Source organism: Rhinichthys klamathensis, unplaced genomic scaffold (assembly GCF_029890125.1).
Source record: "Rhinichthys klamathensis goyatoka isolate OS25496 unplaced genomic scaffold, OSU_Roscu_1.1 h1tg000092l_1, whole genome shotgun sequence".
Lineage (NCBI taxonomy): Eukaryota > Metazoa > Chordata > Actinopteri > Cypriniformes > Leuciscidae > Rhinichthys > Rhinichthys klamathensis.
The window spans coordinates 886352-910609 of NW_026606631.1; the positions used below are offsets into that span (position 1 = coordinate 886352).

At 43.1% G+C, this 24258-nt stretch overlaps 1 protein-coding gene across 1 annotated transcript in view; it reads left to right on the top strand.

The window, feature by feature from the left end:
- The first annotated feature begins 356 nt into the window (after positions 1–356).
- LOC130085993 (FYVE, RhoGEF and PH domain-containing protein 6-like) overlaps positions 357–24258 on the top strand; it is a 47202-nt gene continuing 23300 nt past the window's right edge. Inside the window, exons 1-14 of the mRNA XM_056252076.1 lie at positions 357–385; positions 6468–8343; positions 9194–9293; positions 9934–9998; positions 10354–10384; positions 17399–17550; positions 18774–18930; positions 19098–19185; positions 21385–21435; positions 21572–21630; positions 21719–21790; positions 21875–21943; positions 22135–22218; positions 22380–22459. Coding sequence (XP_056108051.1) covers positions 373–385; positions 6468–8343; positions 9194–9293; positions 9934–9998; positions 10354–10384; positions 17399–17550; positions 18774–18930; positions 19098–19185; positions 21385–21435; positions 21572–21630; positions 21719–21790; positions 21875–21943; positions 22135–22218; positions 22380–22459 — 2897 coding nt within the window. The 5' untranslated portion in view covers positions 357–372. The remainder of the gene's footprint in view (positions 386–6467; positions 8344–9193; positions 9294–9933; positions 9999–10353; positions 10385–17398; positions 17551–18773; positions 18931–19097; positions 19186–21384; positions 21436–21571; positions 21631–21718; positions 21791–21874; positions 21944–22134; positions 22219–22379; positions 22460–24258) is intronic.

Here is a 24258-nt window from a genome sequence, read left to right on the forward strand (position 1 = left end):
CTGTTCCAAATGGCACACTTCATAATGCACTTTCGGTCTCGTGGACTTACAATGGCCGTTAAGTCCATGAGACCGTAGGGTGTCATTTGTAATTTTAGGTTTCAGAAGGGCGCCCCCTTGCGGTTGAAATGCGCGCTCGATGCGCACTTTGGCCGAGCCCGCACTGATGCGGATCAACACAGCCAGGCACGCACTCAATGCAGAATTAGGCTACTCTACTGATTCCAAAAAGGCACGTGTGTGTGTTACCCGCCCTCTCCAAACCTCTGAAGGAATTTGATCACAGTCTTTCCTCATTAAACTGGACTGGAAACGTCGCCTTGAATGGTATCGTTGAGCTACGAGAAAAAATCTCATGAATATTGTGGGACGATGAAGCGTACAGGTGAGAGTTTTTTTCTTTTTTACATGGATAATTCATACTAAGTCACAACTACAACCATTTTAATAGTAATCCGATTTTTACTTTAAAGATATTTTTAATAGGCCTACAAATTGTATAATTTAAAAGTCAAACTGCAAAACGTATCTGTCACCACTGGAAAGTTTATTTTATATACTTGGTTGGACTGACTTTTTAAAGGCAAAAGCAAAGAGACACTGACTAGTTGACTGACAAGATCTTTTTTTATTTCTGTAACAAATTAGCTTTCTCTAGAAGTGTTTTTTTTATATATATATATATATATATATATATTTATTTTAAGAACCAAGGACCTACCTTTAGAAATATTCACTGGATCAAAGAGTCTGACAGCTATTCACGGTCTACCATTTATTTTTAATGTTTTTTTTGTTTGTAAATTTAATAGAATATGCTATAAATCTTGCTGAATTCCATTAAAGCTAGGGACTTTCCATGCCCCTCCCCTTACCAAAAACAAGTATATTTAAAGTAAATTTTTATTAAGTATAGCTACTGAAGTAAAGATCAAGTATATTTTTAAGTATACTTACTAATATCAATGTACTATAAGTATACTTGGAAGTGTGCTGTTTCAATACTACTACTTTAGTTTATAAAAGTATACTTTTACGTAGGCTATGAAATTTCACTCGTCTAGTACGATTATGTGGTTTTGTTTCATTAATACTGTATACTGTATAGGATGCCCACATGACAGATTAAAATGTTATCTGATCTAATCAAAACAATATACAAATCAAACAAAAATATTTTCTCAATAAAATACAATTATTAACTTGCAGTGTGTCAACATGCATCAACTGCGCAACTAGGATTTAAACCCGGCTAGTTTCTTCTGCTGTTTAGATCAGCATTAAAGAACTATCTCAACTGTTAAATAACAGATATAAGATTAACATAATATTAGATTTGTCTAGGTTTAAATAAACACACACACACAAAAAAAAAAACAGTGATGAAAAATGTACTTAAGAAATGTACTTTTGCTATGGTTAAATAAATGTTCAATGATATCTTCCAAAGATTTTTTAATTTTGACAACCAGTAAATACACTAAGTTTTAAATACACTGGTTCGCTTCTTCTATGTACTTCCATATTCAAATAGCGACGCGCCACAAGCGCTTCCTGAGATTTGCTTTCGAAGGCATGGCATACCAGTATTCATTGCATGCGTTCGGGCTGGCCCTAGTGTGGACACAGCGCTTTCTCGCCTCAGAACGAGCGGAATGCGCATTTTGAATTATCTGGACGATTGGCTGATTTTAGCTCACTCAAGGGATGTGCTAATCAGTCACGTGGAAACGCTGCTTCGCCATCTGGATACACTGGGACTGTGTGTGAATGTGCAGAAGAGCGTGTTTATTCCGAGTCAGACTATAACATATCTGGGCATGTGTTTCGACTCGGTGGCGATGCGAGCCCACCTCTCTCAAGAGCGCATAGAGATCGACTCTGCGCAGTTTCAGACTGGACAGGTCTGTTTCATTGAGGAAATTTCAGAGGCTTCTGGGGCCGATGGCGGCTTCTTCAGTGTGCCATCTGGGCCTGCTGCATATGCGGCCGCTGCAGTTTTGGCTGAAAACTCGAGTCCCGCCGAGGGCGTGGTCTTCAGGTCACACGCACATTCTGGTCACTCACAGTTGCGTTAGCGCTCTGAGACCATGGCGCAACCCGGATATGTTCAGCCAAGGAGTGCCTTTGGGAATAGTGACACAACGCACCGTAGTCTCGACGGATGCGTTGACCTCAGGCTGGGGAGCAGTGTGCTTGGGCGTGCCTGCCTCAGGTCTGTGGTCGGAGTCACAGAGAGAGTGGCACATAAACCGTTTGGAATTAAAGGCAGTGTCCTTAGCCCTGGAAGCTTTTCGGTCGAGGTTGGTGCAGCAGCATGTACTGTTTCGAACAGACAACATGTCTGTGGTTTCGTACATAAATCGCCAGGGCGGTTGTGGGCGGATCGACACTTTCTCTCCATCAGAGCGGTGCATATCCCCGGTCTCCTAAACTGCGGAGTGGACATGCTTTTGAGGAACAGGATTCCTGAAGGAGAGTGGAGGCTTCATCCCCGGATCGGTGCGAATGATTTGGGATCCATTCGGGAGGGCGGACATGGATCTGTTTGCCACAAGCGAGAACACACACTGTAAGACGTTCTTCTAGCTATCTCACTCCCCGCTGACTGGAGATGCTCTGACATCGCGTTGGCCGAAAGCCAGGCTTTACGCGTTCCCTCCGGTGAAGATTCTGCCTATGGTGTTATGCAAAATCAGTGAGGAGAGAGCGTCAGTGATCCTCGTGGCCCCGAACTGGCCGAACCAGCCCTGGTTTGTGGACCTGAGAGAGATAATGGTGGCTCCCCCATGGAAAATCCCCCTCAGGAAGGACCTGCTGTCTCAGGCGTACGGCACGATATGGCACCCCAGCCCCGAGCTGTGGAACCCTCATGTGTGGCCACTCTAGTTTTGAGGGCTCTCTCTCTACCGCCGTTCGAGCCCCTAGCTTCGATAGCGTTTAAGGAGCTCTCCCTGGCTTTACTCCTTGCTCTCGCCTCTGCGAAGCGCATTGGAGACTTACACGCGTTCTCGGTGAACGATGATTGTATCTGTTTCGGACCCGGCGACTGCAGCGTGCCGGGCTACGGGCTACGTGCCGAAGTCACTCTCTACACCGTTCAAAGCACAGGTTGTTTCCCTGCCCGCTTTATCACGCTGGGCCGTCACCGCTACCGCCGTTGACACTGTGTTTGAGCCTCATGCTTGAGTGCTTATTGTGTTGTGTCTGCCCTGGATCAGGGCAGCCTTGGCTTTCATTGCGTTTGAATATGCAAATTTGGATAGGGTCGGAGCTGATGTCTCATTGGTCTAGTTCCGCCTATCAGATGCGAGCATTCCTAGCGGCACGGCTATTGGCTGGCTGTCTGTCTCATACTTGAGTGGTATAGTTTGACCCCGTTTCTCAAGGCTTATCTTCACTACTCTCACGGCAGGATTTAATACAGTTCCCACAGTGTTGCTACGCAATGTAGAGTTACTTCTCTCGAAAGGGAACGTCTCCGGTTACTATCGGAAATACTTCGTTACTTTACTTAAGTACATTTTTCACGTATCTGTACTCTACTTAAGTAGAATCAATAGTGCATACTTTTTACTTTTACTTCGTTACATTTTGCAGCAATTATTATACTTTCTACTCCACTACATTTCTACAACGTTCTGTTACATTTTCGTTAAATTTTCTGATCAGTTTTTCCCCTGCCAAAACATCACCCTGACCGTCCGTTCATCGCACGTTTGTCTCACCAGTGAAGTTTGGTTGCCATAGATATATCAACCCGGTCACACTAAATGCGTCTCTATAACACGCAGGGCCCTATTTTAACGATCTGAAACGCAAGTGTCAAAGCGCAAAGCGCAAGTAACTTTGTGGGCGGATCCCGGCGCTGTTGCTATTTTCCCGGCGGGATAAATGCCTCTTGCGCCTGGCGCAAATCTAAAAGGGGTTGGTATGAAGTAGCTTCATTATTCATAGGTGTGGTTTGGGCGTAACGTGAAATAAACCAATCAGAGCGTCATCTCACATTCCCTTTAAGAGCAGGCACGCTTGTTCTAAAGCGGATTCCTATTATAACGGCGGATTTGCCAGGCGCGCGCCAGGAGCGGTTCACAGCCGAGGAGAGCAACGTTCTCGTCAGGGCCGTAAAACACAGAGAAGTGACATTGGGGATGGAGAAACCCACCCAAATCAACTTCTGTTAAACAGGCGTATGATAATTTGGGTAAATGTGTAAGCTACATGCTTTTATAATAAATTATCTATCTATCTATCTATCTATCTATCTATCTATCTATCTATCTATCTATCTATCTATCTATCTATCTATCTATCTATCTATCTATCTATCTATCTATCTATCTATCTATCTATCTATCGTAATAATGTATGATTTGCAAAAATGAAAACTGCTGCTTAGATGAGAGAATCAAAGTGTATGCGTGTTGTGCACACGCTACATTGATTATGGCCAAGCATGCGCCCTTAAAATAGCATAATGAACAACGCGCAACGCGCCACTGACTTTAGACTATTTTTTTCTGGTCAGTGGCGCATTTGTTGCATAGAACAGCAAAATAGCATGAGGGAAAGTTTGCGCCGGAACACGCCTCCTTTTTGCGCTGAACCGCCCCAGGGAGCGCAAGTGTATTTCTTAGTTAACCGACGTGTGTCTGTGGAGGGAAAAGCCCGCTTTGCGCGGGTGCAAAATAGGAATGATACATGCGTCAGTGTACAAAGTCATTTGCGCCGAGTGCAAGATAGGGCCCGCAGTGTGTTTAGCGTGCAATTTATACGCGAAAATTAGTTTTTACATGCATAGGAAACGCATTGGTAGGTATAGTAGTGATGTGGGGTGCGTGTGTATTATACGTTTGGTTAGGATTAGTATGGCAAGCCAAGAGGTTCAGAATTACGCCATAAAAGAATCGCGTTTACAGCAAACGCCGTCATATACGGCGTTTTAACATAATATGTGTGTTTATATATATATATATATACCGTATATAGTAAGGGTATATAGTAAGCTTGATGTGTATATTGCCTAATTGCAAGCTTGTTCAGAAATGGTGACAAAAACTTAAAATATAACTGCTTTTCCATCATATTGAACATCATTATATGAGTATTGGGTTGAATGAGTTAGAATTAACTGTTTTATTAATCATTAGAATATAGACATTAAGAGAATAAATTGTTATGCAAGTACTTTTACTTTTAATACTTAAAGTACATTTAAAAGCAGGTACTTTTTACTTTTTACTTAAGTAGGGTTGTCATTGTGGTACTTCTACTTTTACTAAAGTAAATATGTCTCTGGTTATTTGTACTTTTACTTAAGTACTGAGATTCAGTACTTCCTCCACCACTGGTCGTGATTCTGATGCAATTGTCGCGTCCAAGCTGGCCATAGTTCATAAGATTTCAACAAAAGTGGAGAAGGAAGGAGTTCCTGCAGCGTTGCTACACAATGTCTCGTTCCCGCCTCTCAGGGAACCGAGGTTACGATAGTAACTGGAGACGTTTTGGGTGCTGACAGACCCCAAGCCTAATGGATGGTTAAAAAAAATACATCAACAATGATTGACACTTAATGAATTTAACAACTTAAAGAATATTTATATATAATATTACTAATAAAAGTTCTAAAAATGTTACATTGCGCTTCAGGCATTAAAAAAATAGACGGATTTTATATTGTTGCCTGCTGTACCAGATTTGTAGTTTGTTTTTGCTGTTCTTGTCATGATTAACAAAAACAAAAATGAATAAAAACCATCTTTCCAAGAAAGTACATTCTTTCTTTGCCGTAAATCGTGTTAAATCTTCTACTAGATTTTAATTCAGAGAAAAATATTTTATTAATATTATTAATATTATTTTGATAGTAGGATATTTAAAAAGTACAATTAAACAAACATGCACGAGCAAGGACCACGCCACAACCCTGAATGTTTGAAATTATTTATTGAAGTTGGGGATGAATAGAGAAAGGATGAAGTGGAAGGAGAAAATGGGTGGTAGTCAGTTTGATCTGTTATTGAAGAGAGTTGGGGATGAATAGGGAAAGGATGAAATGGAAGGGGAAAAGTGATGATATTCAGGTTGGTCTGGGCGTCTGGTGTTGGCGGCTAGGAGACTTAGAGTGGGGGCATCATCTCAGTTAAATGTAGGCCGAGTGATTAGGACCCCCCTATACAACCTGGAAGGGAAGAGAAGAGGGCATGATATGGATGGTTGAATGGATGAGAGAGGGATGGGAAGGGAGGGTTTGAGAGAACGAGACAAACAGCACTGTAAGGGGCGGCCCAATATAAGAAGGTTTTGAGGTGACTGGTTGAGGCGTGGCCCCGCTCCCGAACCTCAGTTAACTAGTCAACTCCATGAAAAAGTGTCTCAGGGACAAAATGTGCATTAATGGTCAACTGTATTTCAACTAGAGTGTTCTTTCCTTGTTTTTCTGTCTCCATGTGCTTTTTTTTTCTCAGTGGGTGATCATAAACCACCGGTAGCTCCAAAACCAAAGGTTCTCCCAAAACCAGTGCAAACAGACCATCCATCCGCTTCCAAGTTGTGTGTTTACCAACATAACTCACCAGCTGTTAAAAGTAAAGTTAAGCCTGAAGTAGCACCAAAACCATGCCTTTTCAAACCCCCCTCTCCTTTCAATTCAAAACATCTCACATCCAAGGAGGTCCATCAACCTATTTTACAAGAAAAGTCTGACATCACAAAGAATGTTGGCGTTCTAAATTTCAGAAATGGAATGCACACTGGGAACAACAAGCCAAAGTGGGATTACATAATTCCAATCTGTGTATGCAATGACCGAAATTGTGCTGATTGCTCACCGAAGGAAAACAACCAAAATGTTAATCAACATGGGAACAGTCCTGATCCGTGTAAAGCAGGAAATACAGAATGTCCCAGAGAGAGTTCATCCAAATCTCCGCTGAGAACACCGGAGGAAGATAAGCATTTGGTGACACCTAATTTGTCAAAGTGCATATCTGGACTCCGCTCATTCAATAACGATAATTTCCATCCAATTGAAAAACCTCAGAAAACATCCCAGATCCAGAACAAGGAGCCTTTGAAGGTGAATCAGAGTGGTTCTGAGATGCAAACTACCAAGAAACAGCAAACAAACATGGTCTCTAGCGTTAATTCATCTGTTGATAGTGGCCAAACACCAGAGCCTCTAAAACGTAGTGTGCATTATAGTCCGCCCCCTACTAAGCCTATTAAGAAAGCACCACCAGTAGCCTTGCAACGCAAAAATAAGATGGAACAACCCAATGTTATCCATCAGGAGTCAGCGGGCCTTACCAAGTTTACTGTCTTACCTGTTGATGTAAACAATCCAGATCCATTATGGAGAGAAAGTCCTAACAAGGTGAACATCAATGCGAACATCAATGCTGTAAGACATTCTAGAGAGAACAAAGGTCCTCAGGCCATAAGGAGCTTTAAATGTACCCCGTGTAACAGCCAGGACACCCCAGAACCTGTCCCACACCAGAAAATCCCTCAGCTGCAACAAAATAAAAACCAGCAATTTGGTGTACAGGGGACTGAAAATAAAGAACAAAATCTGTATGTATCTCCTGAGGTATCAAGCAATACCCATCTGAAGAAGTCATCCCAGAAACCTCAACCTGATGGGCGAAGGCACGATAACATTGGGTCTACAGAACTTTCAGTAGCCAGACTTCCTAAAAAGACTCTGGCATTCAAAGGTCCACTAAGAAATGATGGTCACATTAATGCAATAAATACTGAAGGAAATCCCCCTCTCGCATTTGAAGGACAAATTGCCAATCAGAACCAAGCAAGTGATGTGCCAAAAAAGAAGACCGGCTTTACTCTCAAGCCTAAAGCAAAGTCCTTATCCTCAGCAGATATACATAAACCTGATGGCCTCAATAAGACCTCCTTTCTAAGGATCATGGACCTTGACCGTGTCAAAAAGGTTCCCAAGTTATCTGTCAAGAGTGGGCAGGCCCTTGATCTCACTCCAGTTATGAATGAGCAGTCAGTGGATACAGAGGAAAGCCACTGTGAAATCTGCTCTCATACACTGGTGTCACTGCACAATGGTCACCTTGATGCGAATATACCTCGAGATGAGCAGAGTGTAGATGAAGATCTTGCAAAACATCTAGAGAATTCTGGTGAATCTGAACATGCATATGAAGATATCCCAGAATATGAAAACCTGCCTCCTTTTAGCACTACAAAGGCACAGGATGCTGATATATACCAAAATCAGTCAACCATGTATGAGGACGATGGTATTTATGAAATTCCAGACGTGTTCCCTGAACACTACGCAGACACCAAAAAGCAGCAGTTTCTTAAAAGGTAAAATTTTAGCCGAAACAGATGAATAATTAATGAGAAATTTGAGTTAGTTGAGAATAGTTGAGATGAGGAAATTTCATTCCTGAATTTGAATTGAAGTAGCAAAATGAAGTACTGAATTTGATTAGCAAAATATAGAATTGCAATTACAATTTTAATTTATTTGCTGAAAATAACACGTATTTAACTAGGAAACAACCTAGGAAAGGCTTTGATGTTTTAGAAAAAAGTAAAAATCATTGATGTTTACGGGCCTTATGGAGGGACAGACATTTATAGTTTGATTATATCATCAAATTTACAAATGTATAAATTTAATAAAAAATCTATACCAATAATAATAAATCCTCTAGTCTTGGTTTAAAATATACAATGGCCCTAAAATGTATTTGGACACTTAAGCAACACTTTATTGAAAAATGTATGGGTGTAATTTTTTTAGATAATTAATTTAGATTTAATCAACAAAAAATGAGCCTGGGCTATTTTTACATGCAGTCTAATTTGATTTAGGGCTATTTTTCTTGTTTACACTCCAATAATTAGACACTTCCTGGCTAACAGCAAAAACAAAAATGTAGGTAAATACAGAAGTTTAGTTTGATTTATGTGACACCTATTTGACATGGAATTTAAAGAATGGTTGCAGCATTCTAAACAGGTGTTGCCGAATCATTTTACCTTTGACCGACATCTAGTTCATACTACAGATTCTGAGACATTACTATTGACGCTTCTGTAGCTATTATGGTGGGAAGAACCGAAATTTGGGGTTTTTGGGATATGTGACACCTCTTCAGTTCAACTCACATACTTTTAACATCTGGGAGGCTTTTTGATTTCTTTTCAGAAATGTGTTGGAAGAAGTGCAAGAATTGGAGGATATGCATTCGGAAGAAGATGAATGCAGCTCAGAAGAGGAGGATGACACCATCAATAGAGAAAAACAGGTACTGTATTCATATTTATATTAAAAAATATTTAAGGGTGTTTTCACAATTTGTCCTTTTCAGGGTTCTGAGCACGGTTTGCCCATATGTGAACACTCCCAAATGATCTCAGACCCTTTTAAAGCAAACCGAACCAAGACCATCTCAGGAGGTCATCAGATGCCTCTGTACATTCATCATGTCTGCGTCTGCTGGCAGATCTCTCCAAATTATTTATGCATTTGTCTGTAATTTCAACCCCTTCCAAACTCTGTGAGAGAGACACAACTGTGTGAACGCCTTGTTTATATTTTTGTGTTAAGCCCGCAAGATATTTAATTATATTATTAAACCACTGCATGGAATGCTTAACTTAATGTATGTTCAATAGTAAATGGAGTAAATAATTGCCTGTTCTCATAATGCCTGATTTCACCAGTAGATTTAAAAAAGCAACAGTATGAACACAGAGGTCCCCATTATTACTTAAGTGGACCAAAAAAGGATCTGAGCTTTTAAAGCTTTTTTAAGTGTGAAAGCACCCTAAATGTTATGAAATACTTTGTAAGATATAACACTTCATGGTCACGGTCAAGTGCAATTTATAGATTAACTACAGTTAAATATTTCGTTTTGATGGTAATATTTACATTTTTTCTAGACTGAGGAGAAGAAGAGCAATAAAACTAAACACATTGTAAATGAGATCTTGTCTTCTGAGAAAATGTAAGTCTGTTTTATCCAGTCAAAACTTCTTTAAAGGAACATTACCATGTCATTCATAACATGTATGCCTTTTCTTTTTTTTTTTTTACTGTGGAAGTAGAATTTTGAAGAATCTTCATACAGCCCTTTTCCATCCAGCCCTTTTGTTAAATTTCTGGTTACCATGTCTCAAGTTTTGTAATATGTGGATGTTACTTTCTGGAAAAGAGTTTCATCAAATTCTCCTTTTGTGTTCCAGAGAATAAAGAAAGTCACAATTTGGATCTTAATGTTTGCATAAATTAGTCCTCTTTTAATACATGTATAATTTTTTATGTTTCTCTTTATTATACTTTTTCTCTTTATTTATTCACAGATTTGTGCAAGTACTAAAGCTCCTCCATGTAGTAAGTGTTTCCTATCACTTGTTGAACTGATTTAGGTGCAGTCACGTTAGGTAGGAAACATTACATAAAAGCCCTGCTTTTCACCCATTTCATGAAATGTGAGTTAATCAGTCACATGGGTTATTTTCTAAATCTGCTTTTTTTGCTTCATCTACTTCATCTACTTTATTATTGAAATCACACTTACTTGCAGTCAGTGTTGGTAATCTGTTACTTTTACTGCATTTATCAGTGTTTTGTTGGAATTTTTTTAATCAAATGGCAATTCAGTAGCTTCAATGTGGGTGACAGTGAAGTTCAGTGGTAGTAAAATTCGTATATATGGATGTATGAGTGCTGAAGCAGTGGGGGAGTTGAGTTAGATGTGAAAAAGTCACGAACTATCAATAGTTAATGGCTTTAGTTCTCTTACGAGAGTATCTCTCGTACTGCGTAATAGCTTACGCTAGGGGAAAAACTCTTTTCCACGAGATATTGAAGCCAAAAATTATCCTTAATTTTTTATTAATGTAAAACGCTTTGCAGCAGCAAGCAGACATAGGCGAAACAGCTCGCGCGCCTATTGGTTGCTCTGCAGCAAATGCAGCAGCCTATCGAGAGAGACTCTGCGTGACGTAATGACCAATGGGGGCAATTCGCGCCCATATCGTCACGTCCCGCCAGAAGGGGCGTGGTCTCACCCTATAAATATGCTCGTTAGGCTGGTACAAGCTGATTTTTATCTCTTCAGCGACGCACACGCATCGCTGGATCCGGGGTGAGAAGCCGCGCCGTCGAAGCAAGCCTTTCAGCGGGACGAGCTCTGGAGTCGCTGGCCTCGCCGCCTTCAACTGCCGTACCTGCTGCGCTTTCCGGCGTTCTATATCCTTTTATTCTCTGTGTGTATTTACTCTGTTGAGAGTGTTTGCTCGCTTACTTGACGCGACTCACACTTCTCTCACAAAAGAGCTGCGTCTTTTTAAAGATGCCTTCCTGTGGCTCGTGCCGCGCCCCGCTCAGCGATGGAGACCGGCACGTCATCTGTGTTTCCTGCCTGGGTGAGGATCACGCGGCTCTCGCGCTCGCTGACGGCGGATGCCCTCATTGCGAGCTTTTGCCTATGGTGACTCTGAGGACTCGCCTGGCATCATTCTCCGAGCCTTCACCGCAGCCCGCCGTGGTGCCGCGCCGCAAGAAGCGCCGCGCCCAGCGCGCTCCCGAGCTTTCTCCAGCCCGCCAAAGTTCGCCGGTTCGCCCGCCAGCTTCACCGGCTTCGCTCGAGTCGCTCACTGACGGACAACGGCCGCCGCCTGCCGCCGCGTCCATCCACGAGTTTGACGAACCCACCGAGGCGTGTTCTCTTCTGGCATCCGATAGCGAGGATTGGGCGAGCTCCGTGGACCTCCCCTCCGCTAGCGTTTCCCGCCAGACCACTGGTAAGAGAGCCGGCATTGAGACTGAGCTGATGCGTCTGCTCTCTCAGGCCGTGGAAAGCATCGGCCTCGATTGGGAGGCGCCCGCGCAACCGCCGCGCAACAGAATGGACGGACGCTTTCTCGGAAATGACGAGGCTCCGTCAAAATCGCGGCCCACGCCCTTCCTCCCGGAACTTCACGAGGAAGTGACTAAATTGTGGAACGCCCCCTTCTCCGCCAGGCTGCGTACCTCTGCCTCTGCTGCTTTCTCCTCGGTGGATGGCGCGAAGGACAGAGGATACCTTTCTGTTCCTCCTGTGGAACCAGCTGTAGCGTCTCATCTCTGCCCGCCCTCCGCTGGACGGCGCGCTCACACGACGCTACCATCTAAAGCCTGCCGAGTGACGTCAGCCATGCACGGACGCGCTTACACCGCCGCCGGGCAAGCAGTTTCAGCGCTGCACACTATGGCTATCCTGCAGATCTTCCAGGCCGACCTTCTCCTTAAATTGGACGAGGAAGGACCCGGAGCGATCTGCGTGGCGGACCTGAGAAGCGCTACAGACCTCGCTCTTCGCGCTACTAAAGCCGCTGCGCAGGCCATAGGACGAAACATGGCCTCTCTCACCGTGGCTGAGAGACACTTATGGCTGACGCTGTCCGAGATGACGGAAGCCGAGCGCTCTGTGTTCCTCGACGCGCCCATTTCACAAGCGGGCCTTTTCGGATCTGCCGTCAAAGATTTCGCGGACAGATTCATGGAGGTGCAAAAGACTTCGCAGGCCATGAAGCACTTCCTTCCGAAGCGCTCGAGCTCCGCTGCAGGCCGCTCAAAACAGCCGTCTGCTCGCAGTTCTCAGCCGCAGCCTGCACCGCCCGCCGCCGCCGCTTCACAGCGCCGCCACGCCCGAGACCAAAGACCGCGCTCTCGCTCTGCTGGACGCCGCCCCCCTCAGCGCGGGCCCCGGCCGAGGATTGAGATCAAGCCCGAGGCCTCAAAATCTTCCTAGCCATTCTAGGAAAGCGACGGTGTTCAGATCCCGCTGCGGCCGGATTTCCACCAAAACTTCTCGCTCGGTCAGTTCCAAACATCGCGACTGTCCCAGTGTATTTCGCAGTGAGCCAGCCGGTGTCTCAGCCCGTTTGCCTGCGCACAAAAGCCGTTTTTACGGCTACCCAGATAAATCCAATAAAGAGTGCATTTTCTGGTGTTCCGGCCACGGCCGATGGTGTTATGAGTGTTGTAAGAATGCCCACCCAGTGCCCATTCCCACACCCAGACACAGCCCGCCACGGTGCAGGGCTAGCACAAATAAAATCGACTCAGGTCGATTGTGCAAACAATGTAGTAAACGCGCCCCATGTCACCATGCCCGCTCACACTACATGCTGCGTGTCCCTTGGTTTCTGTAAAAACGAAACCAACACACATTCAGTCGGCCATGACCGACAATGTTTTCAGTGTAATAAATGTGCCCGCAGCCCCGCGCCCACATTTTCTCACAGACACGCCGATTCCTACGGGATCTCCCCCGCTCGCTTTTTCTGCACAATCTGCCATAAAAAAGCTGAGCGCGGCCAGGCCGCCCGCTGTGATCAGCGCGCCCCCCGCCTCGAACGCTGTAAACACGGTGTTGTGTTCCCAGTATGCCCGGGCTCTCGAGCTGCCGTTTTGTCGCGGCCGGAGCCCGGATTTCATTCTGCCTCTAGCTATTCACGCAGATGCGTGGTCAAAGCTTCCCGGGGTATCAGAATGGGTGCTGAACACTATAAAGAGAGGCTATTCGCTACAATTCGCTCGACGCCCGCGCCATTATACGGCGCGTGTCGAAACTACGGTGAAAAACGAAGTGTCTCATCTACTTCGTGCCGAGATAGCGAAACTACTGAGCAAAGGGGCTATAGAACCTTTATCTCAGGCTCAGAGCGAAGGGGGCCTATACAGCAGATATTTTCTGGTACCGAAAAAGGATGGGGGTCTCAGACCCATTTTAGATCTACGACAGCTGAACAGAGTGCTTGTGAAACGCCAGTTCAGAATGCTTACGACCAGGAAAATACTCGCGCAAGTGCGCCACGGGGACTGGTTTATGTCGATAGATCTGAAAGACGCCTATTTCCAAATACAAATAGCGTCCCATCACAGGCGATTCTTGAGATTCGCCTTCGAGGTCCAGGCATATCAATACACAGTCCTGCCGTTCGGCCTGTCCCTAGCACCTCGTACATTTACGAAGTGCATGGACGCGGCGCTCGCACCCCTGAGACTTCAGGGCATGCGAGTCCTGAACTACTTGGACGATTGGCTGATTCTAGCTCGATCACGATCGGAGCTCATAGAACACAGGGCCGCATTACTCGAGCACCTCGAGGAGCTGGGCCTCACAGTCAATTGGGCGAAGAGCTCACTGTCTCCCAGTCAGAAAATTTCCTTTCTGGGAACCGTGTTGGACTCGCTGTCCATGACAGCACGCCTGTCACCAGAGCGCGGGCTAAATATTCAGCGCGGCGCGAAATCCTTCCGCCACGGCGCGATAGTTCCGCTCAAAAGGTTTCAGAAAATGCTGGGGCTGATGGCCTCAGCAGCCTCTGTACTCCAGTTGGGCTTGCTCCGCATGCGCCCACTGCAGATGTGGCTGAAAGCGCGGGTTCCACCCAGGGCATGGACAGCGGGTCTGTTTCGCCTCAGGGTCGACCTTCAGTGTGTTTCAGCTCTGGAACCTTGGAAAATAACCGACTGGTATCAGTCAGGTGTGAGTCTGGGGACCGCTTCGAGTGTGAAGGACCGCTGCCCTCGCTGCTCGAGGGCAGACCGCTAGCTGGCCTGTGGTCAGAACGGGAAAAGCTCCTTCACATAAACTGCTTGGAGATGATAGCAGTCGACAAAGCGCTACGGCGTTTTTGTCCCCAGGTAACAGGCCACCACGTCTTGGTCCGGTCGGACAACATGTCAGTGGTGGCATACATAAATCGCCAGGGCGGCGTCAGGTCACGAAACCTTCACAGGCTGACGGAACGCCTCCTGGTCTGGGCTCAGCACAACCTGCTCTCACTGAGAGCAGCGCACGTGCCTCGTCACCTGAATGTGGGACCAGACAGACTGTCCAGGAACAATGTTCCAGCAGGGGAATGGTCGCTGCACCCGCAGACGGTCCAGCTGCTGTGGAAAACGTTCGGCAGAGCACAGGTGGACCTATTCGCGTCCCACGAAAACGCTCATTGCCCGGAGTTTTTCTCGAAAAGCAAGGACGCGCTGGCTCATGTTTGGCCCCGCTGCCCCCTATATGCTTTTCCTCCTGTCTCGCTCCTGCCTCAGGTGTTGGAACGAATCAGGGAGAACGGATGCCCAGTGCTGCTCGTAGCTCCGCTCTGGACAAACCAGACGTGGTTCCCTGCCCTGATGCAGCTGACCAGCACTGCCCCATGGCCTGTACCATTGATGAGAGACCTCCTCTCTCAGGCGGAGGGCTCGATTTGGCACCCTCGCCCGGAGTTGTGGTCCCTGCACGCATGGGCCATCAACGGGTACCCGCTAGCCTCCCAGAAGGAGTGTTAAACACGATCGCGCAGGCTAGAGCTCCGTCTACCAGGCGGCTCTACTCCTCGAAATGGTCTGTTTTCTCTGCATGGTGTCAAGCCCAGAGCTTTTCACCTGTGGAATGCGGGGTTTCGGAAGTGCTTTCCTTCCTTCAAGAGCTACTGGATAAGGGCAGGACCCCATCCACGCTCAAAGTATATGTGGCGGCCATAGCAACGTTTGCAAAACCGGTGTCTGGCCAGTCGCTGGGGAAAAACGACTTAGTCGTGCGTTTCCTTAGGGGAGCTCGGAGGCTGAACCCTCCCAGGCCCCCTTCAGTCCCGACGTGGGACCTTTCCACGGTCCTGGAGGCCATGAAAGGCGACCCGTTCGAGCCAATCCAGCTGGTGGACATGAAACACCTGTCGTTCAAAACAGTGTTTCTCATGGCTCTCGCTTCAGTGAAGCGCATAGGGGACTTACAGGCGCTTTCAGTAAGCGCGTCGTGTATGGAGTTTGGGCCTAATGACTCGAAGGTCATTCTCAAACCAAAGCACGGGTATGTCCCGAAATCCCTCAATACACCGTTCAGGGCCCAGGTAATTTCCCTGTCCGCCCTTCCGGTTCTCAGTGAGGAGGAGGATGCGAGTCTCCTTTGCCCCGTCAGGGCATTGAGAGCTTATGTGTCACGCTCGTCTGTTTTCAGACAGACGGAGCAGCTTTTTGTTTTGTTTGGCGGGCGTTCCAAGGGACTCGCCGCCTCAAAACAGAGCCTATCCAGATGGATAGTGGATGCCATTGCGCTCGCTTACTCTGCGAAGGGCCTACAGTGCCCCTTGGGTGTCAGAGCGCACTCCACGAGAGGCGTGGCCTCTTCGTGGGCGTGGTCGAGCGGGGTTTCCCTGCAAGATATCTGTACGGCCGCGGGCTGGGCCTCGCCGTCTACATTTATAAAATACTATAACCTGGAGGTACCCGCCTTACAAGCTAAGCTTTTGGCGGTCTAAAATTCAGTGCTATCTGCCCCGCTGTGCGGCCCAGATGCTGAGTTTACTGCAGCCCCATGAGTGTTGACACACGTATGGCCACCCAGATCAGGCTGAAAGCTTTCACCCTTGCTGCGCGTTTTATTGTCATATGATAGCCCCGCTGGGTGCTTTTTTATAGGGAATGACGCTTCCAGCCTCTCTTCCTCCACTCTATGTGAGTTTATGGTGATTATGCACTACATGAGCCCTGGGCTTCGGCCCCCGGGACTTTGGTGTTGGATCCCTGTACGCACGGCGTGTTGCATTGTGTTCCCCTAGCGTAAGCTATTACGCAGTACGAGAGATACTCTCGTAAGAGAACGTACTCGGTTACTAACGTAACCTCGGTTCTCTCTAGAGAGGGAACGAGTACTGCGTATCTTGCCGTGCTTGGAATACGCTCTGGTTCGCTTCAGCGATAAAAACCAGCTTGTACCAGCCTAACGAGCATATTTATAGGGTGAGACCACGCCCCTTCTGGCGGGACGTGACGATATGGGCGCGAATTGCCCCCATTGGTCATTACGTCACGCAGAGTCTCTCTCGATAGGCTGCTGCATTTGCTGCAGAGCAACCAATAGGCGCGCGAGCTGTTTCGCCTATGTCTGCTTGCTGCTGCAAAGCGTTTTACATTAATAAAAAATTAAGGATAATTTTTGGCTTCAATATCTCGTGGAAAAGAGTTTTTCCCCTAGCGTAAGCTATTACGCAGTACTCGTTCCCTCTCTAGAGAGAACCGAGGTTACGTTAGTAACCGAGTACGTTTTCCAGGGCCATTTCCACTCCAAAATCTGTGTACTGAGTAAATAAACCAAGTTAAGGCATTGTTTCCTTAAACAACGAGTTCACCCTCATGTCGTTCTGAACCCATATACATGTGACGAATTATTCTGGTGTGGATGAATTATTTTGGCTGTATATAGCCTATATATATTTTTACTGTGTTAAGAAACAAAGACTTTGGGCATTATCAGTGCTTTTGTTGTTACTGATGGTAAAATGTCATTATATACTGACTCCTAAAATAATGATTTACTTTTCTATAGTTTAATCTCACTTCCCTAAACCTTTGCAGGATTTTCGTGAGGCGGTACTGAAGGCCTCCTGTCAGGCGGGAAAAGCCGTGATCGATGAGCGAGTCGTGAACCAGATCTTGTGTTCTTTGCCCCAGCTGTACGAGCTAAATTGCGACCTGTTGAAGGAGCTGGAAGAACGGGTTGCTCACTGGTAATGCAACTGCACCAACATCAACAAATACCAGAAAGCAGCAATCTTGCATACCTTCTTATTTACATTTAAACTATGGGAAGTCAGCCTTACAGGAGCTGTACAGTGCATTTGTAGGTTTGCCGTGATTTCATGGAAATTGTCACTGTAGAAACTGTTGAAAACCACATCATGTTTGTTATAGCTAGGCTAGTGAAAGAAATCAGATAAATCGGTCAATGGCAAATAACACTGGCATATAAAAGAAAATAAATGTTTAAAACAATTGTGTCACATTCTTAAAGATGGGTAGGATGTCCCGTTGAGCCAACTCTCTGACCAGGAATCATCCGAACCTTCCCTCACGTTACAGTGCCCCTGCTCGTCATAGAAAATGTGTTTTCAAGTCTTTGTATTTATGAATTGCAGTTTTAATGTAGTGACAAATATGAGCGTCACATCATTGACCTATATACTCATTGGGTCTAATTCCTTAAAGCATTTTACCCACAAAAGGTCTGGAAACTAGATATGACCAGTCATTTTCAAGTTATTGAAAAAAATGGCATTCTAAATTTTTGGTAACATTTTAGTTTAGGGTCAAATTCTCACTATTAACTAGTTGCTTAATAGCATGCATATTATTACTTGGATATTGGCTGTTTATTAGTACTTATAAAGCACATATTAATGCCCTACTCTGCATGACCATATACTACATCCCTCAATCATACCTCATACCTAAACTTAACAACTACCTTACTAACTATTAATAAACAGTAATTAGGAGTTTATTGAGGCAAAAGTCTTGTTAGTGAGAATTAAACTAAACTAAAGTGTGACCAAATTATTGATAAAAACTTAAGGGTTTATTTAAAAATGAATATTTAAAAATGCATTGGCCTGTTCTGTCATCATCTACTCACTCACATATCATTCCAATCCTGTATGACTTCTGCAGAACACAAAACAAGAGATTTGCTAGTTGCTCTTTAAATGTTAAGCCACTGAAAATCTTGACATCTGCACTAGCCATCCTGGAGAATTAGCAATGTCCTTTTGGGTCAAAAAGTCTTTTCAATTAAATAAGTTGATCTTGTTCACAAAACTGGTCTGAATGATTCAAAAAGGGCAATCTTCAAAATATCTTTTGAGTTCCATGGATGATCGAAAGTTACATGGGTTTGGACAACATGTGTAAACAAATGGTTGTATTTTTTATAGAAGTTTCCTTGTTCAAACAGGAACAAGCATTGTGGTGTAGCAGATATATTTGTGAAGAAAGGACCTTATTTAAAAATGTACTCAAATTATATTCGTGAGTTCGACAAGAATGTGATACTTCTAGAAGAGCATTGCCGGAAAAACCCAGCATTTGCCAAAGTCGTCAAAGAGTTTGAGGTAATAGAACCACTCCGACCTGTTTTTAATTCATACCTTAAATGCCTTTGTAGTGATGTGAATAGTCTCTTGGGTGGTTTTGCTTTTTGTTTTTCATTTTTTTTAAATTCTTAACAAAAATTCATCTTCTGTCTTTCTTTCTCTGTCTTACTTTCTCAATGATACAGAGCAATCCGTGCTGCGCTAACCTCGCAGTGAAACATTACATGCTTAAACCTATCCAGAGGATTCCACAATATCAACTCCTCCTAACTGGTGAGAATTTTTACAATTTAAGAAGATTTTATGAAGGAAATGGGAGTGCTTTCCTATACAAAAATCACTGCCACAATGCTAGGGTGTTGCTATGCAGTTGCTTAGGTGTTCTGTATGGCAGTGCAGTTGCTAGGTTATTGTGGGTGGTTTCCAGGGTGTTGCTTTGTGGTTGCTAAGGTTTTCTGAGTAGTTTTTTCAGCACATTGTGGTGCAGTTGCCAGTGTGTTGGCTTGTTGCCATGCTGTCACTAGGTGTTTTTTTAGTGTGTGGTTTTTTTAGCACATTGCAATGTGTGTTTGACTGAACTGACACTTTTGAACGAGATCTGAACTGAGCTGGACGATGACATCACTGTTTTCTGCAAAGCTGCTTTATATTTATATAATTGAACTAATTTCACAATTGATGAACTTAACACAGTTACTGAACTGAACTGAAATGAAAACTGAACTGACTTCAGCTGAACAATGACACTATTGTATTTTTAGATCTGCTTTACATCACAATTGAATTGTGTTCACATCCTTGATCATTATTTTCCTGTTTATCACTGTAAAACTTCTTTGAAATAATCGTTATTGTATAAATCATTGTATAAATAAAGATGACTCGACTTGGTTGCAACAAGTTTTTTGGCCAGGTTGTGTTGTTCTATGTGGTGTTTCAATTAGTAACACATTGTAGTGCAGTTTGCTAGGGTATTGTGGATGGTTGCCAGGTTGTTGCTATCCGGTTGCTAAGGTATTCTGGATGGTATTTAGCACAACATGCAGTAAGTGTGGTTTTAGTGCACATAAGAGGTTAAGAGGTAAGAGGTTTTAGCTCATTGCAGTTGCTAGCACTGATCTGTATAATGACTGAATTGCTCATTGCGTTCTGAACTGCCACCGGAAGTGTTCGAGCGGCCATCTTACTATTCCCTACCGACAGAGGGCATCATTGACTTACAACCAAAACATTAAACTAAAATCACCCGATTTGCAGCGTCTCAGTCTCACAGGATTACTTGTATGATATATGTATTTAAATTATTTGTTACTTTAGATGTTGTCTGTAATGTTTATGGTCTTTTCGGAAAGGATAAGTCATATATTGAAATTGTTAATGTGGGTGTGTCTACTGCACACTTCCGACAAAGGTAACCGACCCAACACAAAATATATTTCTTTATGTACGTAATTATGGAGGAAATATTAAACATGAACATAAAGTATATCTGGAATTGATTAGAAAAGCCTATACAATTAAAATTAAAAATGAATTGCACTATATTGTATTAAAATTTAAAGTTTACCATGCATGCATCATCTTGGAAATAAAGGAGTCTGTGTTATTTGTCTGAATAAGTTATGATGATGTGTTTTTTATTTCCTGATTGAGCAACATATTTCAGACATGTGAGGCAAAATACAGACTTGTATTTTGCACAAGTTGTTAGCACTATTAGAAGACCAGGACATTACTGACAGAAATACAAAAACAAACTAACAAATTACTAATTTTGTGGATCAACCACTGTCTGTAATGTGGATTGTATAGGCCATAGGGGCAGAGGCGTTGCGGTCGTGTGCAGGCACAGGTTCACCGTCTGATCTGGATACGGCCCGGATCTGGCTGACTTCAGTAAACATCGGAATAAATGGAAAGGCTAACATTAGCGTAGATGCCGTTCTTCTTATAATGTAACGAGTACATCGGATGTTGTAGGAAGTGTCCCCTGTTCCGGCTGACCTAATCTATGCAGCCTAATAATCATTTAACTGATTTGAATAATAGAAATGTATAATGTTCTATATTATTGGCAGGTTAAAAAGATGCGTTTTTAGTCTAGATTTAAACTGACAGAGTGTGTCATAAATTACATAAATAACTAAGGAGTATTGTAGATTATTAGATTATTAAATTATTAGAATTACATTACATTCAACTTCTATTGGTTTGAAACTAAAGGCAGCATCATGGAGGCAGCATTTGCAACACGTGATTATGTTTGCTGAGTAAAAGTTTGGATCATATGCAAGCAGGATAATGGCCGCTGAGAGATGACCTTGCGGGACTAGATGAAGCTTAGAATGGAAATTGGCTAAAAATGAATGAACTAGTGAAATGGCAACTTCTAATTGTTTATTATTAAAAAATGTATGCATTTCAAATATATTTAAATTACTCTCAAATTTTTTATATTTATTTTTTCCTCAGATTATTTGAACAATCTAGATGAAGAATCCCCAGACTACAGAGATGCAGAAGGTGAAAATAAAAGCTCTCGAAATCTTCCATTATTAGGCACACCTTTAATTCATCTAAATACATACAGTACAACTAAAACCTGATCTGAATCTTCTATTATATGAAAAAAAAATGATATCTTTATAAATCTCTACAGCTGCCCTAGTGATAGTAAAGGAGGTGGCTAATCACGCCAATGAATTCGTAAGACAAGAGGTAATTCAGAATCAATTTTTTACTTTCTAAAAGAACTATAACTTTTCTTGGTAAATCTTGAGAAATGCAAATTTTTGTTTTCAAACAGGATAACTCCCAGAAGCTCTATGAGGTTCAGTGCCGCTTGATTGGGAATCATGTGATTGTCCAACCAGGAAGGGTAGGTTAACAACAACAGTTCACTCTTGTTGAACTCTTTGCAACAGTAAATGCTTTTGAAATATATCAATGCATGTTTCTTTAGGTTTTGTTAAAGGAAGGGATCTTGATGAAGCTCTCCAGGAAAGTGATGCAGCCTCGAATGTTCTTCTTAGTAAGTGACAGTTGTCACAATTCTCATTCATTTTATTATAAATGACATGAAACAATATTCACACTGCAACTGTATATGAGACATATTTCCAAGTGAAACACTCTATTCAGTGTTCAAACTCTATTCAAACTCAAATATCTTTGTTACTTTTTCTTGCTCTATAAAAATGTATTTCTATTGTATTTGAACAGACAAACGATAGTCTTCTTTATACCACGCAAGTCGCATCGGGCAATTTCAAACTGAACAACGTACTGTCATTGGCTGGGATGAAGGTGAGATCTTTATTCTAAATTTATCATATTAAAATGAAATATGATATTTTATTTTAAATTAAATAATTAAACAATTGTCATCAATAATTTTAGTAAAAAGTGCAATATTTATATAAATTTCATATTGTATTTTTTTCTGTTATTATCTGTATTTTCCTCAGGTTAGTAAACCTAGTCAAGAGGGGTATCAAAATGAGCTGAACATTGAGAGTGTTGAACGATCTTTCATTTTATCTGCCAGGTGAGAATCTTTAAAAAGTTTTAAATCATGTGGGTCGATGGTGTGACGCTCATTTTTTGTCCTATCCATTCATTTACTCTTAAAGTTCACCAAAAAAATAAATCTAATTCTGTCATTATTTATTCACCCTTATGTTGTACCAAACCTACTACACTAAATATGTACACTAAAGAAATTTTAAAGAATGTTCTTTTGTCAGTGACAATATTGTATGGAGAAGGGAAAGTCATTTTTTTATACTACGCTATGCTTGAATCGGACTAGCTGACGAACGTTCTAAGGTGTGCAATTACTTTTAGGGAAGCGCACGGCTAAAGTAGTTCCAGGTCTTGACCGCATTACGGTTCCATATCACTTCGCGTAGTTAACTGTAATAACGGAAAATAGGATACAATGGCAATATAGTACACAGACATAATACAGACCTGCAAACTTGTCGCTTTTCGGCGTTTTCTTGGTCAATTGGGTCATTCACGTGAATCGCGTAGAACCGGAGAGTTTTGGGGGGGGGGGGAGGCTGCCCTTAATCTGCACGCAGGCTAGAATTGCGAAACATTATTGGATAATTCTTATAATTGACATTTCTCTGGGCCAATCGGAATCTTAGTACTTTTTGTCTTGGCCAATCGGAATCTTAGCACCAAGAATGCGAACCGCCAATAAGCCCAAAGAAGAAGAAGAAGAAGAAGAATCTTAGCACTTGCGTCAGAATCGCCATTGGATGAGACACCTGGCTACCACGCGAGTCTGATGGAAACTCATAACGTGAAGGAATCTTATGTGAAATTCGAGGTAAATCAAGCTTTTTTGGAGCAAAAACAACAGCTAGTTGTTTGCTTGATTCAATTAACGTTAGCTACCGCTTTGTTATGCTCTCTCTCTCTCTCTCTCTCTCTCTCTCTCTCTCTCTCTCTCTCTCTCTCTCTCTCTCTCTCTCTCTATGCTCGTTCTTTCAGCGCCCTGTCACCACTGTCTATGGTCACGAGCAGGGCGCTGAAAGAACGAGCATATAGAGAGAGAGAGCCGGTCGCGCGCGCGGGCGCACTCTCACTGTATTCAAACTGCCTTGCTTGCTCTCCCTCCATCGCGCATATTAATCAAAATCTATTGAGAATTGACACGATAGTAAAAGATCAAAAGACCAAAGTTTCACGTGGAGATTTTTGTTCCTGAATTACCGCTGGGTGTGAATTGCAGCCTACTAAAATTGCCCTATCCTCTCTGAAAAGCGTTCCGCACATTCAGCTGACAGAAACCACATTTTCAAGAAACAAAAAACCTATCCAGTGATTAAATGTTTTCTGTGTTGAGAGTTGAGACAAATCTTGTGCGATGTCCTTATCTGCTGGGAATAATCACACAACGCGTGCTGTGTGTGTCAGCTAATGGCACGTCCGATTCGCGAACTAATGACTCATTTGAACCGATTTACTTTTATGAATGGTTAAAATAACTGATCTGTCCAACATCTGTCTCTTCAAAAGAGATCTGAATCGGTGGATAACAAATCGATAACACCAAACTAGTTAATATTAACTATTCATAAACTGCACTTCTTAATCTTTATAAATAAATAGCATTTATTAATCTTTGGTAATGTTAATTTCACTATTTACTAGTAGCCTTATTACAATTAAAAGTTCTATTTGTTAATATTAGTTAGCCTAATGCACTGTGTAGTAATATGAACAAACAACGAACAGCTGTATTTTTATTAACAAAGAATAATAAATACAGTAACAAATGTATTGCTCATCATGGTTCATTTATATTTTACTGCCTTTTTTCTCCTTTGCCAA